Raw genomic sequence first — 26,351 nt, forward strand, 5'->3', positions numbered from 1 at the left:
GAGCCAAAGCTTGGAGGCAGGGACACCTAAGGTATGTCCTGGGGAACACCCAAGATATGCCCTGGTGGCCAGACTGGTCTGGCTAGAACTGAAGATATGTACAGGGGAGGAGTCAGATGTGAGGCTGGAGAGGTGTTTGAGACCCAGGTGTGGATCCTCAGATGATGTGCAAAGGAGTTTGGACATCACCTCTGGAGCAGGGAGTCTCTGAATGTCCTTGGAGAGACATTGGCAATTGTGGCAGAAGGAGCAACATTTTCAGAGCAGGAGGTGGGGCATCTCAGCTACATTTCCTTTAAAAATAGGCACTCTTGGCCCCAGAAGAGGTATTGCCTTGGTCTCCACAACCCCCCTGGCCCTGTGGCTCTGGAAACACATCACCAGATCCACAACCAGCACCACTCTCTTGCCCCTGGTTACACCTGGATGGGCCACAGCCGGGAGCCTCAGTGTCTAGGCGGCATGGACTGGACTCATGACAGCCTAGGTCTCCTGGGCATGGAATTGGATTTGGGCTGGAGCAAGGGCTGGGATAGTGCCAAGGCTCCCCAAGTGGCTCTGGGCTCGGGCAGGGTACCGGCAAGGGAATTGGCTCTGGCCGTGGACGAGGCTCTGGGGACTCACAGCGCTGTGGGAATGGTCGTGGCCCTGGAATCTCACACTGCACTGGGCGAGGGCGTGGAGCTGGACGTGGAGCTGGACGTGGAGCTGGACGTGGAGCTGGAAGTGGTACTGGAAGTGGTATTGGAAGTGGTACTGGAAGTGGTATTGGAAGTGGTACTGGAAGTGGTGCTGGGCGCAAACAAGGCTCTGACAGTCTCCTTGGTGGAGGGCACGGGCGGGGTTCTGGACTTGTGCATCGTTCTGGGCGTGGACGTGGACGTGGAGCAGGAAGTGGATGTCTCTGCAGTGATGGTTCTGGGTATTGGTCAAGACGCCGTGGTGGACAGAAGCTTGGGAGTGGACGTGGTTCTATGCGTGGCCTCAGCTCCGGGCAGGAGGCACCCCAGGAGCGTTGTGGGCCACAGCTCTGGGAGCGTCGGATGGGAGGAATTTGAACAGGACACCTCTGTGGGGGAACCTGCCGGGGGCAGCAGGGGGAGGAAATCTCTATTCGGCACTTAGGTCTGCATCTCTGAGAGCAGTCTGAAGTGGGGCCCCGAGGACAGTGGCTGGCAGAGATGGGTTCAGAGCGGCGAGGTGGGGTGCAGTAGTTAGGGTAACCTGTGGAGGATCTTGATGGCACGTAGCTGCTGTAGTAGGGCTCAGAACGTCGTGGTGGGGAACAACTGCGGGGAAAAGGCTCCAGCCGGCGAGAAGGGAGGCATCTGCTGGTGCTCCGAGACCTGCGCTCTGCAGTGAAGCCTCCGTAGGAGCCTTGGGTCTGGCACTGGGGCACACAAGTGCTAAGTGAAGCCTGGGACTGACGCTGAGGGGCATAGCTGCTGTAGGAATCCCGTGACTGGAACTGGGGGGCATAGCTGCTGTACGAAGCCCGTGACTGGAACTGAGGGGCACAGCTACTGTAGGAAGCCCGTGGCTGGAACTGGGGAGCATAGCTGCTGTAGGATGCCCGTGGCTGGAACTGGGGGACACAGCTGTTGTAGGATGCCCGTGGCTGGAACTGGGGGATGCAGCTGCTGTAGGATGCCCGTGGCTGGAACTGGGGGATGGATCTGCTGTAGGAACCCTGATACTGACCATGGGCAGAGAATCCTCCCTGAGTCTGGCACACTGGGGGACGTTCCACATAAGTCTCGACAGACTGAGAAGCTGCATAGGGTACATAGGTCTGGACTGGGCCTTCCACATAAGTTTCTGTATAACAAACTGGAGAATATTCTACATAGCAAGTCTGAACAGGCTGTGGGGCTTCACATCGCAGGTAGCAAACCTCAGACTGGCCTGGAGCCTGGCACTGAACACAGGAAACTTGAGACTGGGACGGAGCCTGCCCCTTCACCTGGGTGATCTGGGACTGGCTTGGAGCCTGGCATTGAACATAAGAAACTTGAGACTGGGATGGAGCCTGGCCCTTCACCTGGGTGGTCTGGGACTGGCTTGGAGCCTGGCTCTTCCCCTGCTTGGTCTTAGACTGACCCTTCACCTTTGTGGTCTGGGACTGGCTTGGAGCCTGGCACGGAGCCTGGGAAACTTGAACTGGGCATGGTGCAGGGCACTCCACAATTTGCATTTCACAAGGGGCTTGAACCACCACCTGGTTGTTGGCAAAGGAGGACTCAGTGGGGTAGAAAGAAGAACCCTTGACACAGCACTGTGGGAGTGGCAGGCAACACTGAATCTGCTGCTGGTCACACATGGTCCTGATGTGGGCGGGTGAGCAGGACCTGAGGGTGGAGAGACCAGAGACAGGAGGGTGAGATTGCGGATGTGGCCCGGACATAGGTGAAGGCACTCTGTGACTTCCTGCCTTTCCTCTCCAACCCTCAGCCTTCACCCAAGAATCCATCCTGCCTTAGCCAGACCCAGGACAAGCCCATTAGACCTGCCCTGGTTCTTCAAAGGGCCTGAACATGCACAGCTATGGTTACAGGTGTCCAGGATCTTTCCCTGGAGGGTGGAAAAACCAGTGTCCAGAAACAGTGAATGCTGATGACAAGAGGATGGTCCACACTGTCTCACATCCTAAGCGGTGGCAACGGACTTACAGGAAGTAGAGGTGACATCTTGCCCCCAAGACTGTAGCCCAAAGTGGGGACTCCACTCCCACAGAGGCTTGGATTTCCTCACACACATGCACTGGCAACACACATATATGTACAAACATGTAAAAATGTCTATATGGAAACAAGCACTCAGGCACCATCTGCACTCACATAATGTCAGTTTTTGGACAGCTCAAACCCAACATTAAATATGTTTTTCGATATACTCAATCTCTTTTAGATGAATTCATGTAAAACCATGCCCATACAAAACACGCCAGCCTTGAAAAGGCTCAGGATCACCATGGCAACTTGCCCAGGCAGGTCGCTGTCATTAATCACCTGAAGTGTGACCAACTGCGGGCTTTGGAAATGTTTTTCCCTAGCCTTCTTAGAGGCAAGATGGAGTTATCTCAGACAGGGTAACCCAGAAGGTATGAGATTCTAAGTCACAAGAATGGCATTCAGCTACACTTAAAGATTTATGCAGCAGGAACAATACCAACATGACCTGAGGGTGCAGGTGTACATTCCAACACCACTTAGCCCAGGAGGAACCAGGGCAGCTGCACGCCTCTGCCCTCCCCAACTCCACCTGTTTATGGACAGGCAGCCAGTGACCAGCACAGCAAGGGGATGGTTTCACAATTGGCTTGTCCCACAAAACACCTCTAAATAAGCTCCAAAAATGCAAAGCCTTCCATTTTCCATTTATAGTGAATATCTAAATACATATTCCTCTTCTCACAAGGTGAAAAGTGCGAATGTGTCTTTTCCAGGAAGAGCAGGTCCTAATAGGGAAAATGGTACCTGAGGGTGAGGCCAGGGTTATCGAAGGCAAATATGCTGACTTCACAGCCCTAACTCCTCTCATATACTCTACAGCTATTCTTCTTCCATCCCCTACAAGTTCACTGACTTTTCTCTTTAGGCAGATGCACCACCCTTCCTCTGCTCCCAGCTGCTCCCTTCACTGCGCCTCTCCCCCAGGAATCTGGGCACCCTCCGAGCATCACCCCCACCCCAATCCCAGGATCCAGCTCCTAGACTCACCCTCCTTGCAGGCAAGCAGTCATTCAGGCTGGGGCATTTAGGCAGAGGGCTGTCTTTATATAAGGGACTCTGGGTCTGGCTTCGAACATGAGACAGCTGGCTGGCATCTGCCTGGCTCATCACCCAGGGTGGCACTCAGCAGCCAGTCCCCTCCCTGTATGCCTGCCTGTGCAGTCACCTACAGTATGTGGGAGTGTCCTGCCTCAGTGTCTAAGCCTCTGGACTATGAAGAAGCAGACTCTTGTTGTCTTCCTCCTTCTTTGCCCTGTCAGTTTCCTCTCCATCCCTAGCAGAGCTCACGGTGGGAATGATGAGGAGTGGCAAAGGTGTCTTCTCTCCTGAAAGATGATTCTATTCACTACCTTCCTCCTTGCCTCAGATTCTCAGCAGATAGATATGAAATAGGAGAATTTCCTAACTTGAAGCAATTAAAATTACCTTGAAGGTAGAGGCAACTCTATAGAATGGAGAGAATGTGGAATCAGAGCTGAGTCCAACATCCCAGGTCATCTACTTACAGCTACGTAACCTTTATAACCAACCTGAGGATTAATTTACTCTTCTAAAAAAATGGAGATAATTAAATTTTCTTTGCTGATGTTGTGAGGATTAAGGCAATTATTATATATAAACCATCTGTCCAAAAGTGATATTCAAAATATCTAATATCCTGTCCTTGTGTGGTGGCTCAAGCCTGTAATCTTAGCACTTTGGGAGGACAAGGCAGGAGGATTGCTTGAGGGCAGGAGTTCGAGACTACCCTGAACAACATAGTGAGACCCTATCTCTACAAAAAATTTAAAAAATTAGCCAGGTGTGGTGTTGCCCACCTGTAGTCCCAGCTACTCAGGAGTCTGGGGCAGGAGGATTGCTTGAGCCCAGGGGTTTAAGGCTGCAGTGAACTCTGATGATGCCATTGCATGGTAGCCTGGGCAAGAGAGCAAGACTCTGTCTCCTGAAAAAAAAAATCCACTCAGAGTAAATGCTGGCCATAAGCAACAGGCACAGCTGGGTCAATGGGTGCCTACTACACCCCAGTCCTGAGCTGAGCAAATTGAAGTCTGCACAGCAAGTACTCAGCTAATGCTACAGAATAGACTTTAAGGGCACCACAAGACAGCTAGTGCTGTGGAATAGTCTTTGACAACAGCACAGTGCAGGGCAGAAATGATGAACTGGCATCCTGTGTGCCAGATACAGTCAATGTGGATTTCCCTGTATGTTTCGCCTACATAATATTGTAATCGTTAACATTTAGAAATAGAAGAATTTTACATAAGATTCAGACATCCAGCTTTTCTTCTAAAATCAAAAGATCTGGCATAGGTGAACCAACCTTCCCTTAACCTGATTAACAGCTGCCCACCTTATATAGGGCATATATTAATACCTTTCCCTCTGCAATGCTCCATCGTCCTTTACTGCATCTACAATGCAATTCAGAGTGTAAGTTTCCTTGTATTATTTTATTTGCATTCCTATTTTTCTTTGGTGACATTAAAAGGGAAGTGACATAATCCTTCCACCTGCATCATTTCACTTGTTTATATCACCCTCCAGCCCTCGTAGGCATTTAAGATTCCGGCCAACCCTGTGAGCAGAGTTTAGATTTAGACACATTTTGGGTTGAATCTGAGCTCTGTTGTTTACTAATGGGTTGAATGCTACTTAGCTTCTATGAGCCTCAGATTCATTGTCTGTAAAATGGAAAGGAGGGGAAGGAAGAGGAGAAGCAGGAGGAGGAGGAGAGTAATTAGAAAAAGTTATAGTATTATTATGTGAATGAAATGGGAAAACTGATCAAAAGCACTTAGCACTTAATTAGCCATTTAGCTCTCTGGACTTTATTTCCCTCACATAAATATGGAAGTGATAAAGTCACAATTACTCCAGTAGGTTTTCATGAAGATAAAAACAGATAATGAGTATGAAAGTGTTTTGTAACTTACAATGCACATGCCAATTGTGTTTACGAAACCTGTCTCATGGGGAAGCCTGCCCAGCTCAGCGTGACTTCAGAGTCCTAGTTCTGGACCCCATCACTCATTCCAAGGGGGTCTCCAGATACCAGTCCAGACTTGAGTAGGATCATAGGTATTCAGAATGTCATGGCAACAAGAACCCCCAGGAATTATCCGGCCCCACCCTGTCACGCTACAGATGAGGACTCTAAAGCTCAGAGAGATGAACCTGTCTGGGGACCTAAAGCTAATGACTGTCTTAGAGAGACTAGATTCCAGGTGGCCCAAGTCCCCAACCAGGACTCTTGCCATTACAACAAGCTATTTCTCTGATCACATACTTTGACCACGGTACTCTGAGCTGCAGTAGGCCTGAGACTTGATGTTCACTGAGAATGTGGTCAGGAAAGCAGTGAACAGGGAAAACCGAGAATGTAGACCAGCTGGCCCCACCGCAATGTGAATTATTGAATCCTAATGACTGTGTGTCTCCCACTCATCTCTTGATGGAATGTATACTTTCATCTTTGTATCTGTACATCCTGACACATAAGTCTATTGATGGATGGATACATACATGAGTGGACAGATGGGGGGGCATGAAATTGGGCTTGGTTCACATACCCTAAATCACTAGAGAATGAGCTGACATCCCATTCAGAGGTCAAAGAGTACTGGAACCCTTGTTACTTTTTGCTTCTTGGTTCTTACAAAGAGAAGCGAAGATGGGGGTGGTAGGGTTGTGGAAAGGGCCTACAAGTTAAGTCTTGCAGATGGCAGTGAGGCTAGGTGTTAGAGTTTTCAACAATATGATGTCACAAACAGATCATTAAGCAAAAAGCAAAAGATTTAACTCCCAACATTCCTTCTTCTCTGATGTGTAAGGCTCTATAATTAAAAAGTTGTTGTTGGTTAAAGAACTGGAATTAGTACTGAGATTGTCTAAAGGCAGGGATAAATACGGCATAATCTTTTTTTTTCCAGTGAGGTCTAGAACTCTTCCAAAGGGCATTCCTATCTGGTGATCTATTCAAACTAAATAGCTCCATTAGCCAGGCTTCATTGTGGCCTTCTAATCTCTGTGAGTCTATATGTTTATAGGTTCTTGGCTTTTTGGATCAGCCAACTCAATGTGGACAGAAATAAGTCATTATCTCCCCTGAAAATTTCCTTTTCCCAAGTTCCCATTTCAGGCAATGGCACATCCATATTGGTTTTTAGTCTAGAAACCTGGGAGTCACCTTTGATCCTCTTTCTACCTCACCCCAACACAGTCACCACAGGCTGTTCATGCTGTTTTGAAATTGCTGTCAAATTTCCCCTACTGCCCACCCACTGTGCCCCTGCAGTATCTCAAGTCTTTATCATCTCCTATGGTGTGATAGTCTCTTCACTGTTTCCTCTGATTCCAGTCTTTCCTTCTTTCACTTAACTTATAAATAGCCACAAGAGTTATCATCCTAAAAACACTAAATAAAATAAACAAAACTGAGTATGTTATTCCCTTTGCTTCCCATTGTCCACTGGAAAATGTTCAAACTCTGCATTAGGGTGTACAAATCCCTTCATCAGCTAGTTTCAATCCGCCCTGCCAGGTTCATGTCCCTCTCATCGTCACTACCACCCACCCACCTGCCAACCCACAGAGCATCAGAGGAAGCCATGCATAGTGGTTGTCATTCTCTATGCATGCCTTGATATTTCACTGTGGCAGACCTTTGCAAATGCTGCTTCCTCTTTCTGAATGTCCTTTCATCTCTTCTCCACGTGTGGAACTATTGCTCATCATCTGAGACAACTCCAGCACCACTTCCTTGGCAGTGTTCCCTGATCCCCCAAACTGTGACTCACTCTGTGCTCTGCAGCACCTCAGACACACCCGTCACTGAAGTGATCATGTGTGTTGTGATTATTTACATTCTTATCTTCCACACTAACTGTGAGTTCCTCAAGGAAAAGAAGTCGTGGTATATAAATCTTTGTATCCCAGAAATAGGCACTGTGCCAGTGCATAGAGCTCCTTTCACCTTGTTGATTAAATCATTTCAATCTCATTTTTACATATATACGCATATCCATATACATGCATGTATACATATAAGTTTAGCATATGTATGTCTTATAATGCATTTTATGGTTTGATTTGTTTCATTATCTATTGAAATATAATAAATGGATACATGACAACATATAAAGGCCATATTAAAGGCCACAATAGTAACAAAGAGAGAATGATGTGTGTGTATGTGTGTATATATATGTGTGTATACACACATACATATATATAAAAACTATGTAGACAGATGATTACATATTATTATAATATGTTATATAATATATATGTATATATAAACTGTAAATAAAAGGATGTGCTACATACAGAGGCTGTCTCCAGAGAGACATTAATTTTAGGGAAACATATAAAGTCTATTTACATAAATGGAGCTGTTTAGAAACAGTAATGTGGGTTGAAATATACATGACTAGAAATATGATATAAATCGGAGTGATATTTATGTAGTGATTTATGAAATTGTTATAAACCATCAAAAAGCTGAATATAAAAATATCTACAGAAATTATAAAAATAAAGATATAAATAATGACATATAGAACAAAAAAATAAAGTTATAGATTTAAAAAAATTCAGAAATGTAAGTGATACACATTGGGAATGGAGCATACCATGTGGAAGAGATACATGAACAGCCATGTATGTGAATACAGCAATTAACAAAAAGACATAGACAACTCAAAAATCACACATAAATCTGGAGATAATTCATTGAGGACTTGTTATTTATTAATAACTGTCATCTAGCTAAGGATTTGATTTACATCACCTTTCTTAATCTTTCAAACAGCCATGCAGGGTACATATCATTATCATTATTTATAGTTTCGAGAACAAAGGCTCAAAGAGGAAATAATTTGTTGTAGGTCACAAGCTTGGGAAGGGCAGAATGAGAATTTATAGCCAAGTTATCTAGCAATAGAGACCTCCATAAGTGGGTACTTAATGAGATGATGTTATCTTGAGTTAGAACTACAGAGACGCACTCTGTGTTTTATTATATTATGAGATTCTTTTCAGGAGTTATGATCCTTTGGGATTTTGGTTTTTCTCTTAAAATAATTTAGTGATGTCTTAGTGATGCTTTGGTCCTAAGAACTAGGACATAAATACTTGCCCTTTGCTAAAAAGATTATGTTTTCAACAGATTCAGGAAGACTCTTCTCCCTTTGTATCGTTTCACAATCTTCTCTCCATTTTAATCTCCCTTCTGTCACTGTAGCCAGATGTAGCGGGACTCATCCCTGGCATGGAGGTGATATTTGTCATATGAGATATCTTCTAATCTTTCCATACAAATTCTTAATGTCTTGTGACTTCTACCTTCAAGCACTGCCTTTTCTCAGAATTCTTTCCTCTGCTCAGAACACTCTCTCCTCATTCACCCCTCTTCCCACTGTATGCCAAACACCTACCAACATTTTCATCATATTTAGCTCATAATACCAATGTTTCCATCAGTCTTATTCTACTCTGCTCTCACCACCATTCCAGGTAGAATGGGCCACTTCAGGGCCCCCAAAATCTTCTTATCTAGGATCTACAAATACTGCACTTCCTTACTGATGATTTATCTGGTTTCTTCACTAGATGATGAACATCTTGATGGCAGAAGACCATGCCTGGAAGAAAGCAAGTTTCCTAAAAGTGCTCATTGAATGTTTGTTGATTAACATTATAAAATCAGTCTAGTGATAAGACCAGGGGACAATTAAGAGAACTGATTGTTTGACAGGATACCAGGAAAGACTTCAGCAGGCATAAAGTGACTAGAAAGAAGATGGAATTTCAATTATTAAATAGAATGTAAATATATAGGTTAGCATTTTATGTTTGAATTACTTGTTTGCTGGGAGTTTAAAAAATATCTTTCAGTTTGGGACTTAACACCTAATTAAATATATATTTGCCTAAATTTAATCTTGAGATTTATTTGTTACTATAAAATTCATTTATTCATTATAAATATCTTTTATTAAAACAAAGAAGACATTAGAATTTGTGTGTCCTCCAGCAAAGTCATTTAAATTATCAGGGCCTCAGGTGGACTAGATAAATTCTAAAATTACTTCTGGTCTTCATATTAGGTTCAAATTAGAGAGAGAGTGAGAGAGAAACAGAGAAAGAGAAAGAGAGAGACAAAGAGAGATAGAGAGATTATAGATTGAGGCAGAACAATAAAAAAGATATAAGGCTGTAAAGACAGAAAGTGTCAGTATTAGATATGTGCATAGAAAAATGAGAAGATAAATTTGTACAATAAGATTTGTAGATTTCTCATATAAGAATATATAAAGGTGAAAGTATTAATATATGATTCCTCACACCATACACAAAAAGTAGTCCAATATAGATTATAAACCTATATGTAAAAACTAAAACTATAAAACTCTTAGAAGAAAACTTAGGAGTACATCTTCATGACATTGGGTTAGGCAATGGCTTCTTAGATAAAACACCAAACGCATAAGTGACAGAAAAATGTTTTAAAAATGGACTTTATAAAAATTAAAAACTTTTATGCTGCAAATGATACCATTTAAAAAGTGAAAAGATGACCCATAGAATAAGGGAAAATATTTGTAAATCATATGTCGGAGAAGGAGCTTGTATCTAGAATATATAAAAAACTCTTATGATTCAATAATACAAAGATAATACAATTTTAAAAGGCAATAGATATGAATAGACAATTCTCCAAAGAAGATAAACAAATAGCAATAAGCACATGAAAAGATGCTCAACATCATTAGTCAACAAGGAAATATAGTGACATACTTCTTCATACTCACTAGCATTACCATAATCAGAAGAGACAGATTATAAAGAGTGTTGGGGAGGATATGGAGAAATTGGAACCGTCATTACATTGCTGGTAGGTATGTACATGATAAAATCACTATGGAAAACAATTTGGCAATTCCTCAAAAAGTTAAACATGGAATTTCTATATGAGCCATCAATCCCACTCCTAGGAAAATAAAAATCCCACCCAAGCAAAATGAAAACACACATCCACTTAAAAACTTGTACATGAATGTTTCATAGCAGCTCTATTCACAATAGCCAAAATGTAGAAACAATCCAAGCATCCATCAACTGATGAATGGATAGACACAATGTGGTATATACCTCTGTGATGGAATATTAAGTGACCATTAAAAGGAATGATGTTCTGATACATGTAACAATGTGTTTGAGCCTTGAAAATGTTATGCTAAGTTAAAGAAGCCAGTAACAAAAGACCACATACTATGTGATTCCATTTATATTAAATATGTGGAATAGGCAAATTTGTAAAGATAGAAAGTAGGACTTAGGGCATGACTGCTAATAGCCACAAGATTTCATACTGGGGTGACAAAAATATTCTAAAATTAGATTGTGGTGGTGAACACACATCTCTGTGAATACACTAAAAACATTGAATTGTATACTTAAATAGATGAACAGATATGAATTATATTTCAATGATTATATATGTGTATTTGTGTGTATATTTGTGTATATAAATTATATATACACACATATATATTTCATGCACATATATATAGATATATATTTCTATACACACACACACACACCAGAGTATATCCATAAATCTAAGGGAAATCTAGATCACATTCATGAAAGACAGGATCACAAACTCCTTGAGACGCAGCCTCCCTGCCATGCATGATCTCCACAACATCCCTGGGGATCAGCCTCTGCTGGAATCTCAGTCAGGCATCTTCCCCAAGCATCTTGGGGATACAAATCACCCAGATGGACGTATTCACAGGAATCCAACCTGTAATCCAAGGAAACAGTGTATTTCTCTTGGTAATGACCACTTTTTAACATCTTCCCTGCTAATAATCATTATCCTATGAAGTACATGAAGTAGAGCTTATTAAATCCAGTTCACTCAACAAGTACTTACAGATGACCTAGCAGGTTCCTAGAATTGGATTAAGAATAGTCATCATCTGTGCACTCAATGAACACTCCCTGAGCACTTACTCACAGCATCTGCCCTCGAGGATTTTGTAGTCTAATAAGGAAAACACAAAGATAAACTGACAATTGTATTACAGTGTGATGAGTTCCTTGAGAGATATAGGCACAGAGTCAAAGCATAGAAAGAAATCGCTTGAAGAAGAATCAGGAAGCACTACCTTCCAAAGACTTTACCTTCCACTTTGCAGAAAAAGCCACACATGTAAACCAGTGAGAGGATGGGACTGAGAGTCTCCAACTAGGAAATTGGGAGGTCCATGGCACAGAAATGCTAGTGCCTGGGATAGGGTTTTCAGACTTAACAAATAAAAATACAGGATGCTTAGTTGAATTTGAATTTTAGATAGACTACAATTTTCTTTTAGTATAGGTATGTCCCATGGGGCTAAAGTAGTTAGGAAAATATTTCAAGACTAATATAGATTGAAAGGATGATGATGATAATAGTGATGATACTAATTCATTTATTCATCCATGTATGCATTTGTTCACTCAGCAAATATTTTTTCAACATTTACTATGTAAAAAGCATTGTACTATGCCCTGCAGAGACAGTGGTAAGATATGCAAACAAACAAATGTAGCTCCAGTGCTCAGAAGCTTTTGGTCAGGTGGACAAACATTAATCCAAGGGTCACACAGGTAAGTAGCCAGTGACAACCTTGGTGAGTATTTGACAGGAAAGGCCCACAGGGCAACAGAAGCTCCCTAGAGCTGGGTACACAGAATGGGAGACAGCTAACCTGGCCAGGGAGACCAGGAAGGGCTTTTAGGAATAAGCAAATATGGGGCTGAGATCTGAAGGATTAGTGGGAGCAATGGAGAGCAAAGAGCTTACTAGAACAGGAACAGCATGAGTGAAGTGAGCATGAGTGCGAGACAGGAGGCATTGTGGCACCTTCATAGAACTGAAAGCAGCCAGTGAGATGACAGCAGGAGGAAGGAGGCAGTTCTGTGGTGTTAAGGACCAGGTCTGCATCCTCAGACCTCCAGCAACTGTTTAAGTAGAAGTGGGGGAGACGGTGCCTGGAGGGGTGGTGCAGGGGAGCTGAGCAGAAGCAGGGAGGCAGGCGTGAAGACTGTTTGTCTCAATCCAGCAAACGAATCCTTGGTCCTATGCTAGCGCTGGGCACCGGCAGACACAATCAACTCTCTCTTATATGATCTCAAGAAGTGAAAACCGCAGTTAGGAGGCTGATGGCCCAGGGAAATGGCGAGGTCTTTGCAGGTTGACACACCTGGGCTTATCCTGTGGCTTCCCTCCAGCCGACTGGGTGGCAGACCAAATCGCCTGCTCTCTCTGAGCCTCTGTGAGTTTCATCATACATAAAAGGTAAACAATACCTGCCTCATAGGTTGCTGTAAAAGCTAAATAGATGACTTGTGAAGAGTCAAGTCACAAATAGGCCCTCAATAAAGGTAATTATCATTATATTATTACTATTACTTAATATTATAGTAATATAATTTAATATTACTCAATTTTTATTACATCATGATGCCACCTAGTGGAAAAATAATCATTTCTGAAACAGTTCACAATGAGCCAAAATTATCTGGAGTACGAAATCGTACAGGCTGATCACGTGCAGTCCAGATGGACTCTTCAGGTGACCTCTCCAATCTCTGAATCTCTATTTTTTTACTTTCAGAATATTATGGGGGACCAGGCGCGGTGGCTCACACCTGTAATCCTAGCACTCTGGGAGGCCGAGGCGGGAGGATCGCTAGAGGTCAGGAGTTCAAGACCAGCCTGAGCAAGAGTGAGACCCCGTCTCTACTAAAAATAGAAAGAAATGATTTGTACAGCTAACATATATATATATATATATATATATATATATATAGAAAAAATTAGCCAGGCATGGTGGCACATGCCTGTAGTCCCAGCTACTTGGGAGGCTGAGGCAGGAGGATCTCTTGAGCCCAGGAGTTTGAGGTTGCTGTGAGCTAGGCTGACGCCATGGCACTCTAGCCCGGGCAACAGAGTGAGACTCTGTCTCAAAAAAAAAAAAAAAAAAAAAAAAAAAAAGAACCATTAAAAAAAAAAGAATATTATGGGGGTACAAACATTTTGGCTACTTAAATTGTCTTTGTACCATTTGAGTCAAAGTTATAAGTGTGCCCATCACCCAGTGAATCTCTATTTCTTTATCTCTCAATTCTGTTGGGTTTATTTTTCTTGCTTATTTATCAAAGAGTGTTATGAAAACAAGATGTGATAAATATTACAATCTTCTTTAAATTAATATAAATCATAGTAAGCAGAGGAGCTGCTACCCCAATACACATGTGGCTTTCTAGTCCCTGACCCTGGGACTGACAGAAGGGAAGAAGGCCCCTTTTCCAGATTGCATGGTGAGGTCACTGTCCTCAGGGGCTGTCAGAACAAAGTGATGTGCCCTGGGATGTTTGGAACCTGAACTGGGCCACCTTACCTGGAGAAGCACTGATCAGCAAGGTGGGACAAGGGCAGAGGAGGGTGTGTGTGTGAAGAGCAACAGTAAGGAGCAGGTGGTGCTGGAATAAGACACTTTATTTTTTTCCACATGGTGTGATTTGGGACCTGATGTCCCTGCAGAAGGGGTTTGCAGGGCCATGGGATTGTGGGACAGGGAGTTTGTGTAGAGCACAGGGATAAACCCTCTGAGAAGAATCTGTTTTAGAATCTCAAACTCCTAGAATGTGAGGGAGGGAAAGCTCAGAGAGGCGGGTCCATGTTTCTGTGGGTCCCCCAATCTCTGCTCCTCTGTAGCAGCCCCCAGAGCCCTGACGGCAGCAGGAGCCCCTGCAGGCTCACGCTCACTACAGTCGGGGCTCTGGTGCCAGCACTGGTGGAAGGCACCGGTGGAAGGTCTGCGGTGGCTCAGGCAGCAGCTGCCAGTCCCAGAGCTGCAGCAGCCCCGGAGCTGGGGCCACGGCAGGAAGAGACTAGAGAGGGGAAGGGGGACTGGGCACTGGGGTGGGCACTTGGGAGGCACTTGGGGCGCATTCAGAAGTAAGGCATTTTGGGGGGGCACTTGAAAAGGGGCTGGCACTGCTGCTTTTTTTTAATGGCAGGACACGTTGAGAAAAGTTTAGTCAACCTGAGAGAAACAAAAAATAAAAATCAGTGCACGCTACTAAGGATTAATTCTTCTCATTTTTTTTCTCCTGGATTTCATAGAAACCAACCCCTTCCAAATACCTGGTTCATGAACCAACTTCTACAAAGGGATTTGGAAGCTGATTTGGAGGAAAATAAGCCTTAATAAATCCTCTCTGTCATCAGTGCACCTTGCCTCCACTGAGGTGTGCTCACCTCTCTGCGTGGGCTTCAAAGTCAGCCCTACGGAAACCTTCTGGTCCCCAAAGGAAACAAGGTAATTCAATCATTTCCTGACCCCCTAATCTCAAGGATGTCTGGTGGGGATATGACATATCCAAGAACACTCATTTTCCAATGAATAAATTGGAAGGCAACGATACTGAAAACCATGACTCTGCAGGTCGTAGCACCCTTCACATGCCCCTGCCCCCAGGGACCCCTTCCTTTTTGCCTGCCTTTTTCCATCCCTCTCTCCACGTAGTCCTGTCCCCGCTGGGGTCTACCTTGCTGAGCCCTCACTTGGCTTGGTGGAGGAAGCAGGAGCCAGCACTGCTAAGTGACTGGGCTGCGGACTGAGGGGCCTGGTGTCTTCCCAGAGCAAGGCATAGTCTGTGTATACAGAACAGTCACTTTCACAACCTGGGGGCAGGGTAACTCTTCTCACACTCCCCGCTGTGGGGCTCCAGGACCTCCCTGGACAGGGGCCAAGACGGATTCCCGGAGCCAGAGACTGCCCTGACATCTGTCCCATCGGCCTGTGGCAGGCCAGCCATTCCACCTTTATGCCCTCACTCACTTATTAATTCAGTACGTATGCATTATCTGTCTCAGGCCTGGGTTTTGCAAGCTGCTCTTGTCATAAAGATGAGCCGAGTTGCCTTGAGGACATATATGTAAACAATGCACTGTAAAACACTTTACCATATGCTGTAAGAGGGCGCCATGACCCAGGAATGGTCTCCTAATAGCTGTTACATCAGGATAATGTCATGTCCATTTGTATGTCTTTCTGCTCTTCTAGGTGGAAGACTCACTGAGGGCAGAATCTATACTAGACTATATTCACCTCCATACTCCTAGGAATACCATTTAGAATGAGTAGCCTTGAAGAATAAATGAGTTAATGATTGATTGACTGAATAAAAGAATGAATGATTGGCTGGTTTTTTTAGACCCATGGGCAGAAGCTGTGCATCTGGGTGGTATCTTTGGGCTTCAGAAGTACCCTAGGGGGCACATGCTAGGTCAGATGTGACCTGACCCTTAGACGCTATCAACTGTCAACACCTTCTTAATGTTCCATTACCTGAGAGCCCAGGCCCATGGGAAGGACATTCAGATGCAGCATGAGTGGGCGCAGGCAGGGCACGAGAGGGGTGAAGCTCAGGTCACTGACGAGGGGCAGTGAAGCAGGGGCCAGGTGACAGCCTGAGGGATTGTAGGATCATGGTGGAGTTGGTGCTATGAGAGGCTGTGGGACTTGGAAGGGGAAGGACATAAGGAAGTGACAAATACTGCCATTCGGTCAGGGAGAGTCTACTGGACGTAAGGCCACTATACAGGGGTAGAGAACGCTTAGATACATGAAAATCTATCTTCTTGTTTTACTGATACATCTGAAGTTAGAGGCAAAAGAACTTAATTGGGCAGGTAGTTAATTTGTTCTACCTTGGAACAGGCACTCTACTAAGAACTTTCTTGAAGGATTCAAAGGTCAGTATGGAAGACAGACGAGGACATCTGTGATTTCTCTGTTAGATAAGCCCTGGGTGCAGCTGGGGCTACAGAAGGGCACATGCCTCAGACAGGAGCCCAACATCCACACCCAGCACATGCTGGCAGCTAGGAGGGGGTCATCGTGGTCATTGGGTTAAGGAGAACTGGGGACTCTGGGTGTTCTCAGATGGACAGCAGAGGAAAGGGAACAGACACAGCACAGAGTGGTTGGCATTAACCTAAAAGAAACAAAAGATGAGGGAAAAGAGGAGCATTACTATTCAAAGAAAGGGAAAACTCTGAGGAGATGATGGTCACTGCTGTCGAATACTCCAGTAAACCTGCTCCATGTGGCCTTTGGACATTAATGGTGACCTCGGAGAGACTGATTTCAGAGGAGAAGTGAGAGCAAAAGTCATTATTTAATTTTCTATCAATGAATGGGCTTCATTAAGTGATAAATAATCAAGAGGTGGAAGACAATTTTATGAGGAATTAGAAAGGACAAATATAAGAAAACTATTTCTTGAGAATTAAAAAAAACAAAAACTTCATTGGAACATAAAACAGTATCCAATTGAATGTGAAAAATGTGGAACTTACTGAAAGCATTTCAGATATTTAGAAAGGAAATGAATAATGAAGGCTGCGTCAGTTAGGGAGGTTTACTCAAAGGGTCAAGGTCATCGATGGGAGTGGCCACAGTCACGGCGAAAGTCACGGCAATGATGTTCTTGTTAATGATGAAGGTGAGTCTGACCATGATGGAGATGGCAAAAGAACTGTCTGGGGAATAAATGTGTTCTTGAGGGATTTGTGTTACCATCGTGGCAATGGTATCATAAAAAATACGTATTTGATCTTTGTCCCTAGTTCCTGGCACAGAATTCCTGGAACAGAGTTCCTAACACCCTTGGAATTTCCTCAGTGATAGGAGCATCCTTTGTTATTGGCAACAATCCCCTTAAATCATACCTCAGTTCATGCTAATCAGGTGACTCATAATGGGGTCCCTATCTTGATAGCCTCAAGATTGGGGGCTGGTCACCAGAAAGACCAGGCACATGATTACAGAGTTGGAACTTTCAGCCTCACCAATGGCCAATGATTTAATCAATAGTGCCTATGTAATGAAACGTCCATAAACACCCCCAAAGGACAGGGTTCAGTAAGCTTCTGGATACTAACTAAGAACATAGTAACTTTCTGGGAGGGTGATGGGCCGGGAGAGAGCTTAGAGACTTTGGTTTCACCCATCTTTCATATGTTGCCTTATGCATCTCTTCTATTTGGCTGTTACTGAATTGTATCTCTTATAATAAACTGGTAATCACAGGTAAAGCACTTGCCCAAGTTCTACGAGTCATTCTAGAAAACTATTGAACCTGAAGAGGGTATCATGGGAACCTCTGAATTTGTAGTCATCCAGGCAGAAGTGTGGGTAGCCTGGAAACCCCACTTACAGGTGGCATCTGAAGTGGGGGCACTCTTACGGGACTAAGCCCTTAATCTGTGGGGTCTGTTCTATTATAACTCCGAGAGCTAGAGTCAGAATTGACTTGAATTGTTGAACACCCAGTTAGTGTCAGAGAATTACAGAACTGGGGTAGAAAACTAACATGTATTTGGTGTTGAAAGAAAACCACTCAGCTATCCTAAATCATTTGTGCTCGTTAACTCGTGTAATCTCACAGCAGCCCTATGATTTAGGGCTACTACTCTAATCCTCTTTTTACAAAGAGCATATCGAAGTACAGAGAAGTTAATCACTTACTTTAAGGTCACACAATCAGAATTTTATTGAGATGATATATAGGTTTCTAATTCATATGTATCAGCAATGAAAAATCATTTCAATGATCTAATAAGACACTTAAAATGGCCTATGTAAGTGAAAATAAGCATTAGCTTATGTAAAAACATTCTTAGTGACCTGAGTGTCATTTGGGTTAGTGAAATCTAGCCTCTTCTTGGCCAAAGCACACCCACAGAGACAAAACCCACCACTCGGAAAGAAGCACAGAGCACGGGAGAGCCTGAGCAGCCCTGCTTGATGATGCCTGGCCAGAGTCCTGGTCATCGGTCATTGTCTGATAGTACTTCGTATCTCCCTTGCAATGCGAATGAAATCCTTTCCTTCTGGAAAGGGAGCCTAGGACTAGTTTTGTGTTTCTTTATGTAAATCCTTAAACAGCATTGCCCCAGTGGGGGAGAAGAGGAGCCCAATCACCAAAGATCAAAGAGTTTGTGTCTGTTCAGGTTTGCAGCCTGCTGTCCCATGTTTCTCATGTAGGGACTTCTTGCCTTCCCTCTTGGGACATCTTGATAAGGAGGCTGGTTATACACAAACTGTGTCTCTGGTGGTTGTCCCCTTCAAACATAGTGTGTCCAGGGGGAATCCCTAAATCTCTGAGCAAGACTATGGGACACAGCACTGGAGCTGATCGAATTGTGGTCAGTAGGGGTCCCAGTGCTTCTCTGAATCCATTTCATGAGGAATATCATGGAGTGGAAAAACACTGAGCCCCAAATATCCCCACGGGAGTAGCAAAGAGTCACATACAAAGATCACCCAGATGTCCTGACACTGGAGCAATGAAGGATGCAGAGCCTGGGACTCATGAGTTCAATTTTGCAATTTGGAAAGATTATGGAGGTTGCATTGTAGAGACCAGATAGGAACAGTGTAGAACAAGACCCAGGAGACCCTGCTAAGAAAAACAGAACTCATATTCATACAGTAACAATGAAGATGGGGAAAAGTAGAAAAACTCATAAGATTTGGTGTTTGGTTGTTTGGGTGAGGGATGGGTTATGAGAGAGAGCAATTCAGGATGTTTTTGGTTTCTGAACTGGGCAGCTGATGATACTATTTGCTAAGCTGGAACTCAACAGAGAGGTTTGTCAAAGGCAGGGCTGGGTGTTGAGTTTCATTTTATATGCCTTGATTTTGATATCAGAATGAACCCTTGATTGGGAAAATCTAATAGGCAGCAAACTATACCAATCAGGAGCTCAGGAAATAGATATGGACTTCATATGTTGAATTGGAAGTCATTCAGGCAAAAGTAGTTCCCACTAATCCACAATAAACACATTCTAGGCCTTGGAGAGAGCAGCCAACAAGAAGAGAGCAGGCGCACGCCTGTCACGAAGTTTATAATGAAATGGAAAAAGATAAACAAAATAAAAGCAATACATAAGAAACTATTTGTCAGTGATGAGGAAACAAAGAAAATAAAGCAAAGGGAAGTGATTGACAGTGACGAGGGGGCTCCTTCAGAATCGATGGTCACTGAGTCCTCTGAGAAAGGGCTCCTTGGCCATCAGCGTGGTGATGTTAACTGAGGCCGGGGTAGAGGAGCTGCCCCAGGAGAGGAGAGGGGAGTGAGGGGACACAGGAGCAGGTGGGGAGAGGCTCAGACACTGACGGGGACCAGGCCTTGCTCTTACTGTGTGAACTCGGGCAAATCATTTAACTTCTGAATCTCAATTTCCTTATTTATAAAATTAATGGGGGATCAAAATAATGTATTTTAAAGAGTCGAGACAATTAGATGCAAACATTGTATAAGTTAATGCATATAACACACTTTTTGGGAAAACAGGACCTTATATGTGTAGAATTAGAGAAATCAGAATTCTTGGACCATGACATGTGGTCATCACTGCTCCAGACATGATCCTGTAACTGTTGAGTTGGTTGATCTGCCCATCTGTGGATTCATTCGTTCATTTGAAAATCTGATAATATAAAAAGAACAAGAACCCACCAAAATGAAAGCTAGAATCTTGACAATAACCTACCTCTAACCACATGGCCTAGCCCACCCACCCACCTCCTGCTCCTCCCCACGCAAAGGATGTATTATTCGAAAACATGGTTTTGTCCATGCCTTTTCCTTTTCAAGAGTTTGTTACCCGTATGTATATCAACCCAAAAAGGATATGTTTTGCTGTTTTAAAATTTATGAATAGGCCATTATGTTGTATGTAATCTTTTGGCAATTACTTTTTTCACTTACTCATTTATTGCTTTGTGTTGATTCAGTTCATTCATTTTCAGTGTTGAATCACAGTACCTTGAATGAATATTTAATAATGAATCATCTACCTTCCATTTAAGAGGCATTTTGCTGGTCCCCAGATTTTACTATTTCGAGGAGTGCTAGCAGTTTTTAAGTTTTCAGTTCATATTGGCTGTTAGAAATACTGTCATAGTTGTTATAATAAAAAAGTATGATAGTGTAATAGGCATAAAATCAGAAAAAATTCACATGAACCAAGAAGAGGACAATATCCCCAGTGGCAACTGAAAGGCCAGAGTGGCTCTTTCGGTATGCAGGAAAGGTTGACCCAGGACTTTCTATCCACACCCAGTGCACAGAGACTGGCCACCTGACCCACACTCTTGAGCCAGGCTTCTGTGCCCAGGCAGGGCAGGGATGGGCTCCACATTGCTAACACTGACCTGCAGGGATGCTGCTGGCAGAAATAAACAAGAGGCTGGTGAGGCATACTAGGGAAGACTTTATTATTCTCTAACCCAGACGAAGGGGCTTGGCCATATGGGGAAATATTGAGAACCTTCCACAGGAAGATTTCAGCATCTCAGAATCCAGGACATGGAACACAGGAAAAGGAGGGAGGAGGAGCAGCAGGCTGGGGCAGGTCTTCTGCGCTTTGCTTCCTCCAGCACTACTTGTCTGAGGTCCTCAAGGCCCAGATCAGCAGCAGCCCCTGGAGCAGCAGCCAGAGCCTCCGGACTGCTGGCCACTGCCACTGCTATGCCACAGCAGCCGGAGCTCTGGTGTCAGTGCTGAAGAGATTTGTGGGGCCTGTGGTGGCTCAGGCAGCACCTGCCACCCCCAGAGCTGGAGCCATAGCAGCCCCCAGAACTGACACTGCAGCAGGAAGAGATGGGAGGGCACTTAGGGGGACACTTTGGGGGGCATTTCGGGGTGAGATACTTGGGAGGGCATTTGGGGGTGCACTCGGGAGCAGGCTGGCACTGCTGCTGGCTCTGTTGGCAGGACATTGTTAAAAGGAAGTTAGTGAACCTAAGAAGAAATTTTGAAAACCATCAGCACAAGTGTTAAGCAGATATGCATTCCCCTCAGTCTGAATTTCACTGAATCCTCACTCCAGAGCAAGCTACTTTGTGAAAAAGATTCATAAATGGAATTTGGAAAATGCTGAAACATAGCTGGCCACATGGCCAGAAACCATCCTTTGATGGATCATTCTTATGCATGTCAGATGTGTGTCTCTACTGAATCAATTAAACATAACAATGCTATTTTAAAGACATGGGGTTTAAAGAGACACCCATCTGACATGCATAAGAATGATCCATCAAAGGACAGTTTCTGGCCATGTGGCCAGCTATGTTTCCAAGTGCTTGGGGAGCCTTCTACGGGGCTGATTTCAGAGCCCATGTAGGGATATGTTCAGTGTCTTTCACTTGGGGGAAAAGGCAATAGAGAGGCATTAGAGAGAGATTTTATTGCACTAAATTTCATTTCATATCATTTTCCAAATAAGGAAGGAAGCAGGTTTGAATGAGAATGTAGAGTAACAGATACTAGATAATTTTGCTCATAGTGTAAAGTTTACTTCTCTCAGCTTTGTGTGGGGAGAATCTCTTCATCCTTTTGCACAATAGAGGTCACCTTTTCCCACACCCAGAAATGTTTTTCTACATGTACTTTGGAACTCTAGAGACCACAAAGAGACAGAAATACCTGCTTGCACAGTCTTTCAAGCTCTCATTTGCCTGTCAGGATATCTATCTCCTCTGGTGAGATCAGATACCATGACTACCCATCTACTTAGATTGACATCATGATGGACACATCTACATGATTGACTCCATGAATATCCATCTACTTAGAGGGAGGGTCCACCTGACACTCACAGGACCATGGGTGGCTTATGGTTCCCCTAAAACAACCACATCAGAGCACACTTTCAATCTTCTCATGTCCCCACAAGGATGACACAGAGCAATAGCATGGGATTGATGTTATTACAAAGCTGAGCTACCTTTCACTCTGGCCCGTTTCTTGCACAAACTCCAAGACATCTGTTTTCTGCATGGAAAATAGGACTGTAAAGGGCAGGAAAAGAGATTGCATGAACTGAAGATAAAAACAGTCATCAAAAAAGGGGAGACAGACAAAGAAAACACAACCATTGAATGTCCACAGTGGTCCAGATAGTCTACATATGTTACTTAATTTATTCCTTAAAATAACACTACAAGGCTGTTAATAATATTTCTATTTCATGAGTGACTCAGTTAAGACCCAAAGAAGCTAAGACATCTTGTCTAAGTAGGTGGTAGAAGTGAAGCTGTAATTCTAGAAACATTTAACTCCAAAGCTCGTACTCTTTCCACTGTGCCACACTGAGGAGAATTCAGCAGCGTAAACTTTATACAGTGTATTTTATATTATAAAGGAATTGGCATTAGGATTGTTGGAATTGAGAGGATACCTGTCAGCCACCTTTTCTGGGGAATTTTTATTGTTTATAATTGAGTTGAATAATGGGAAAGCACCTAGCCAATGTACAGCACAAAATAGATACTCAGTGGTTTTTACTTGCATCTCTGTGAAGCATCTATACATAATCTCATAGCTGAGTTATGAAATGGCTCCATCAAACATCCCATGGCCCAGAAACAGGCCAGGAATGTGGAATTGCACAATGATTAGAAGGTCATAGGCGTTAGAAACATGTAGATTCTTTTTCTTATCTTCATTGAGAAAGTAGCTCAGATCTTTAAAGATGCAGTGCCCTCTGACTCCTTCCTTAGTGATATGAAAGATGGAACGGCTGGAAATAGAAATGTTCTCTCTGGGAAAATACTGCAGTTGTGTGCTTAATGCAATGGTAGCGTATACACATGCACACACACACATACATGCACAGAGTAGCGGTCTATAATCAAATTAGTTTAGGGGACATGAGGTTTTATGAAGTAAAACTGCATTCTCCGCATCAAGACTTTTGAGATCCTTTATTATGTAATCACATGCATGACTAGTCATGAAGGTCATTGTAATGTAATATTTCAAACAATGCATTGTTTCCTGCCTTACTGGAACATAGGAACCTTTGTGCGTGCATGTGTGTGTCTGTGTGTGTGTGGTGAATTTGTGAATTTTATGGGACTTGTGTTCTGAGGAACAAAATTTGAAAGACCCTGATCTAACCTTTGGGTTCCAATAATGGTGGGCCATAATATTCAGATAAACAGTCCTATCAAAAACAAAATGATATATATATATATGTATATACACATACATATATATATGTACATATATTCCTTACTTTCCTGTGTGAGTGCACGTTTGTCTAGTCAGGGATAGGAATTATCAGGCAAAAAAGAAAGAGAAAATGAGAGAAAATAGGAACTACAGAGGTTAGTGGAGTAAGCTGCCTTTGCCCTAAGGGTAAAATCAGTATCATCAGCTTTCTTTTGTTGCCCCTGCTTGATGAGGACTGAAGATAGAACCCACTTCCCTGACAAGGTGAGAAGTCTGATAGGAGACGTCCTAGAGTTAGCTGGGCTCACTGTCAGGGTGAGGCCGCACAGACTCTCTGCTGTGCTCCGGATGCCCCCCAGCCATGCACTTTGTAAGAAGTAGTCCTAGAACAGCGGCTTCTCTGGTTTCCAGCAGACACAAGCACAAACTGTCTCCGAGAGGAGGCACTGGCGCCCTGGGCTTCCAGTGATCCCCACAAGTACATTTCAGGTAAGTGACCCCTCCCTGCCCCTCCTTGGCTGAAGTGCTGTTCATCTCTGGCTTAAATTTCATAACGAGCTTTTCATAGATTGCCTTGACCCTAGCCTCCCCTTCCAACATACTTTGAGCATCTTCCCTGTGCTTTCCCATAATGTCTTATTTACTGTATTTATCATTTTACTTTGTTGTTTGACATGCTGGTTCAATCAGAAGACTGAACTCCTCAAGGGCAGAGACCACGTCTTCTTCCCCTTGGTGTTCCCCACACCCTGCACTGAATACGGAGCATGTGTTCAATGTGTGTTTATTCAGTAAATGAATAAACCTTCCCTTGGTGGGTGCTGAGGGAGAGCGTTCCAGTGTGAGGTAAGGCAGGTAACTCCTAAGATGTAAGACCAAAATCCACCTTTACATGGCTTTCCACAGCCCCCTGGGTTTATCCCCAGCCCAGAAGCCCCCAACCCTGGGATGAAGCAAGCCATGCTTTGGGAAGTCTGTGGTGGAAGGAACAGGCTTATTCTGAAGAGCTTTTGCAATATGAATGGAGGAACATGAGACTCAAGGAATACGAGGAACAGAAGGATGAAGAAAACAGAAGGACATAGTGGAAGAAATCAGGGGCATCAACTGTCACTGGCACGAGAATGGGGTCTGTGTACAAAACTGCTCTGGGTCCTGCCTGATCACATACTGCTCATTGGGATAAATTCACTTAACTTCTCTGAACCTCAGTTTCCTCATCTGTTACAATGGAGCAGTAACAATGTTAATATTTCTTTTACTATTGCATATGGCCTCTTTTTAAAAATGAGCAAATTTAAAACTGTACTATAATTCAAAAAGAGCATGTGAACTAGATTTTACTTTGAAGTCTTTAGTTATCATTAGTAGTATTTAAAAGGAGACCTGGAGAGCAAAGGAAACACAAAATAAAGAGAAGTTGAAGACAAAAGACTTCATCCCTATGATAGAAAGCAGATTCCCAAGTGTCACAAAGGCACAGAAGCCCTCTGTTTGTAGAAATCAGCATCTAGAGTAGACAGCAGAACCACATACTGATTAAGAATGAAGGCTGTGATGTAAGGTTGGGTTATAATCTGAACTACTATTAGTGTGACTTTAGGCACAGTATTTAACCTTAGGAGGCTCACTATTCTTAGCTGTAAAATGACAATAAAATTGTGTCTACCTCTTGGATAATAATGAGACTGTCACTCTGCCAATCAGAGTGCATTAACCATTTGCCATCTGCCATACATTGCTCCTGGCACAGGGGGCACAAATGATGAAGACGATCCCTGACCTCAAGGTGCTTCCATTCTAACAGGAAAATCAGAACAATAGTCGAATGAATATGTAGTATAGTATTATGTAGTAGAACAGCCCAGGAAGAAAAATGAAGCAGGGTAGGGTGAGGAGTGGGGCACAGCACTTCCTGAGTCAGGGTGGTAGAGGTGGGGTGCTTGGCACTGTGACGGCTCATTGAGTGGTAGATTGTAGTGAGCTTGACATTCTCCTGTTTGAGAAATCCACAGAAGCTAAACCCATGGTCTTCGCTGGTGTTCCCTGGGTAATCTGACTGGATTCACACAATGCAGGGCATCCCCATAGGATAGACATAAGATCTTCAACAAGAATATATTGAGTGCTACCCTGTGCATGGTTCTGGGGACATCAAAGCAAGTAAGATCTAGTTCCCAGCTCTTACCGAACACCCAGTCTAGCAGGTTAAGATAAACAGGGCTCCCAGCAGGACATCCATGTGAGCTGAGCAGGAGGGCTGGCCACGAGTCTCTCTGAGAATATGACTCACTGCCTGCCTTTATCAGCTGTTTGGTGCCGTGCATACTATTCCTCCTCCTCTCTTTCCCTCTGCAGCCCAGCCCACCAAACACCCATCTGTCTCACACAGCAGACATGCTAATCAGGCCATCGACTGCCATCAACTGGGTGGAGATGCTTACACAAATGACAAGGAATGATATCTGATTATGACATTTTCCCAAGCCAACTGCTGTCTGAGGACTTGCTCTAGATTCC

At 43.7% G+C, this 26,351-nt stretch overlaps 1 protein-coding gene across 1 annotated transcript; it reads right to left on the bottom strand.

The window, feature by feature from the left end:
• Positions 1 to 295: 295 nt before the first annotated feature.
• Positions 296 to 2,320, bottom strand: KPRP (keratinocyte proline rich protein). Its single transcript, XM_069478746.1, has 3 exons — positions 2,042 to 2,320; positions 1,665 to 1,963; positions 296 to 1,523 (listed from the first exon to the last, which is right to left on the bottom strand). Exons 1-3 carry the CDS (start codon positions 2,318 to 2,320, stop codon positions 296 to 298), a joined length of 1,806 nt encoding a protein of 601 aa, XP_069334847.1.
• Between the last annotated feature and the right edge of the window lie 24,031 nt (positions 2,321 to 26,351).

The sequence above is a fragment of the Eulemur rufifrons genome, chromosome 8 (assembly GCF_041146395.1).
Source record: "Eulemur rufifrons isolate Redbay chromosome 8, OSU_ERuf_1, whole genome shotgun sequence".
NCBI classification, from domain to species: domain Eukaryota; kingdom Metazoa; phylum Chordata; class Mammalia; order Primates; family Lemuridae; genus Eulemur; species Eulemur rufifrons.

Excerpts from the sequence above, each read along its gene's own strand:
- KPRP (XM_069478746.1), bottom strand. The coding sequence starts at position 2,320 with ATGTGTGACCAGCAGCAGATTCAGTGTTGCCTGCCACTCCCACAGTGC. Across the intron at positions 1,964-2,041 it reads GCCAGTCCCAGACCACCCAG|GTGAAGGGGCAGGCTCCGTC; the intron begins GTGAAGGGCCAG and ends CAGATCACCCAG. Across the intron at positions 1,524-1,664 it reads TACAGCAGATCCATCCCCCA|TAGCTGTGCCCCTCAGTTCC; the intron begins GTTCCAGCCACG and ends GGCTTCCTACAG.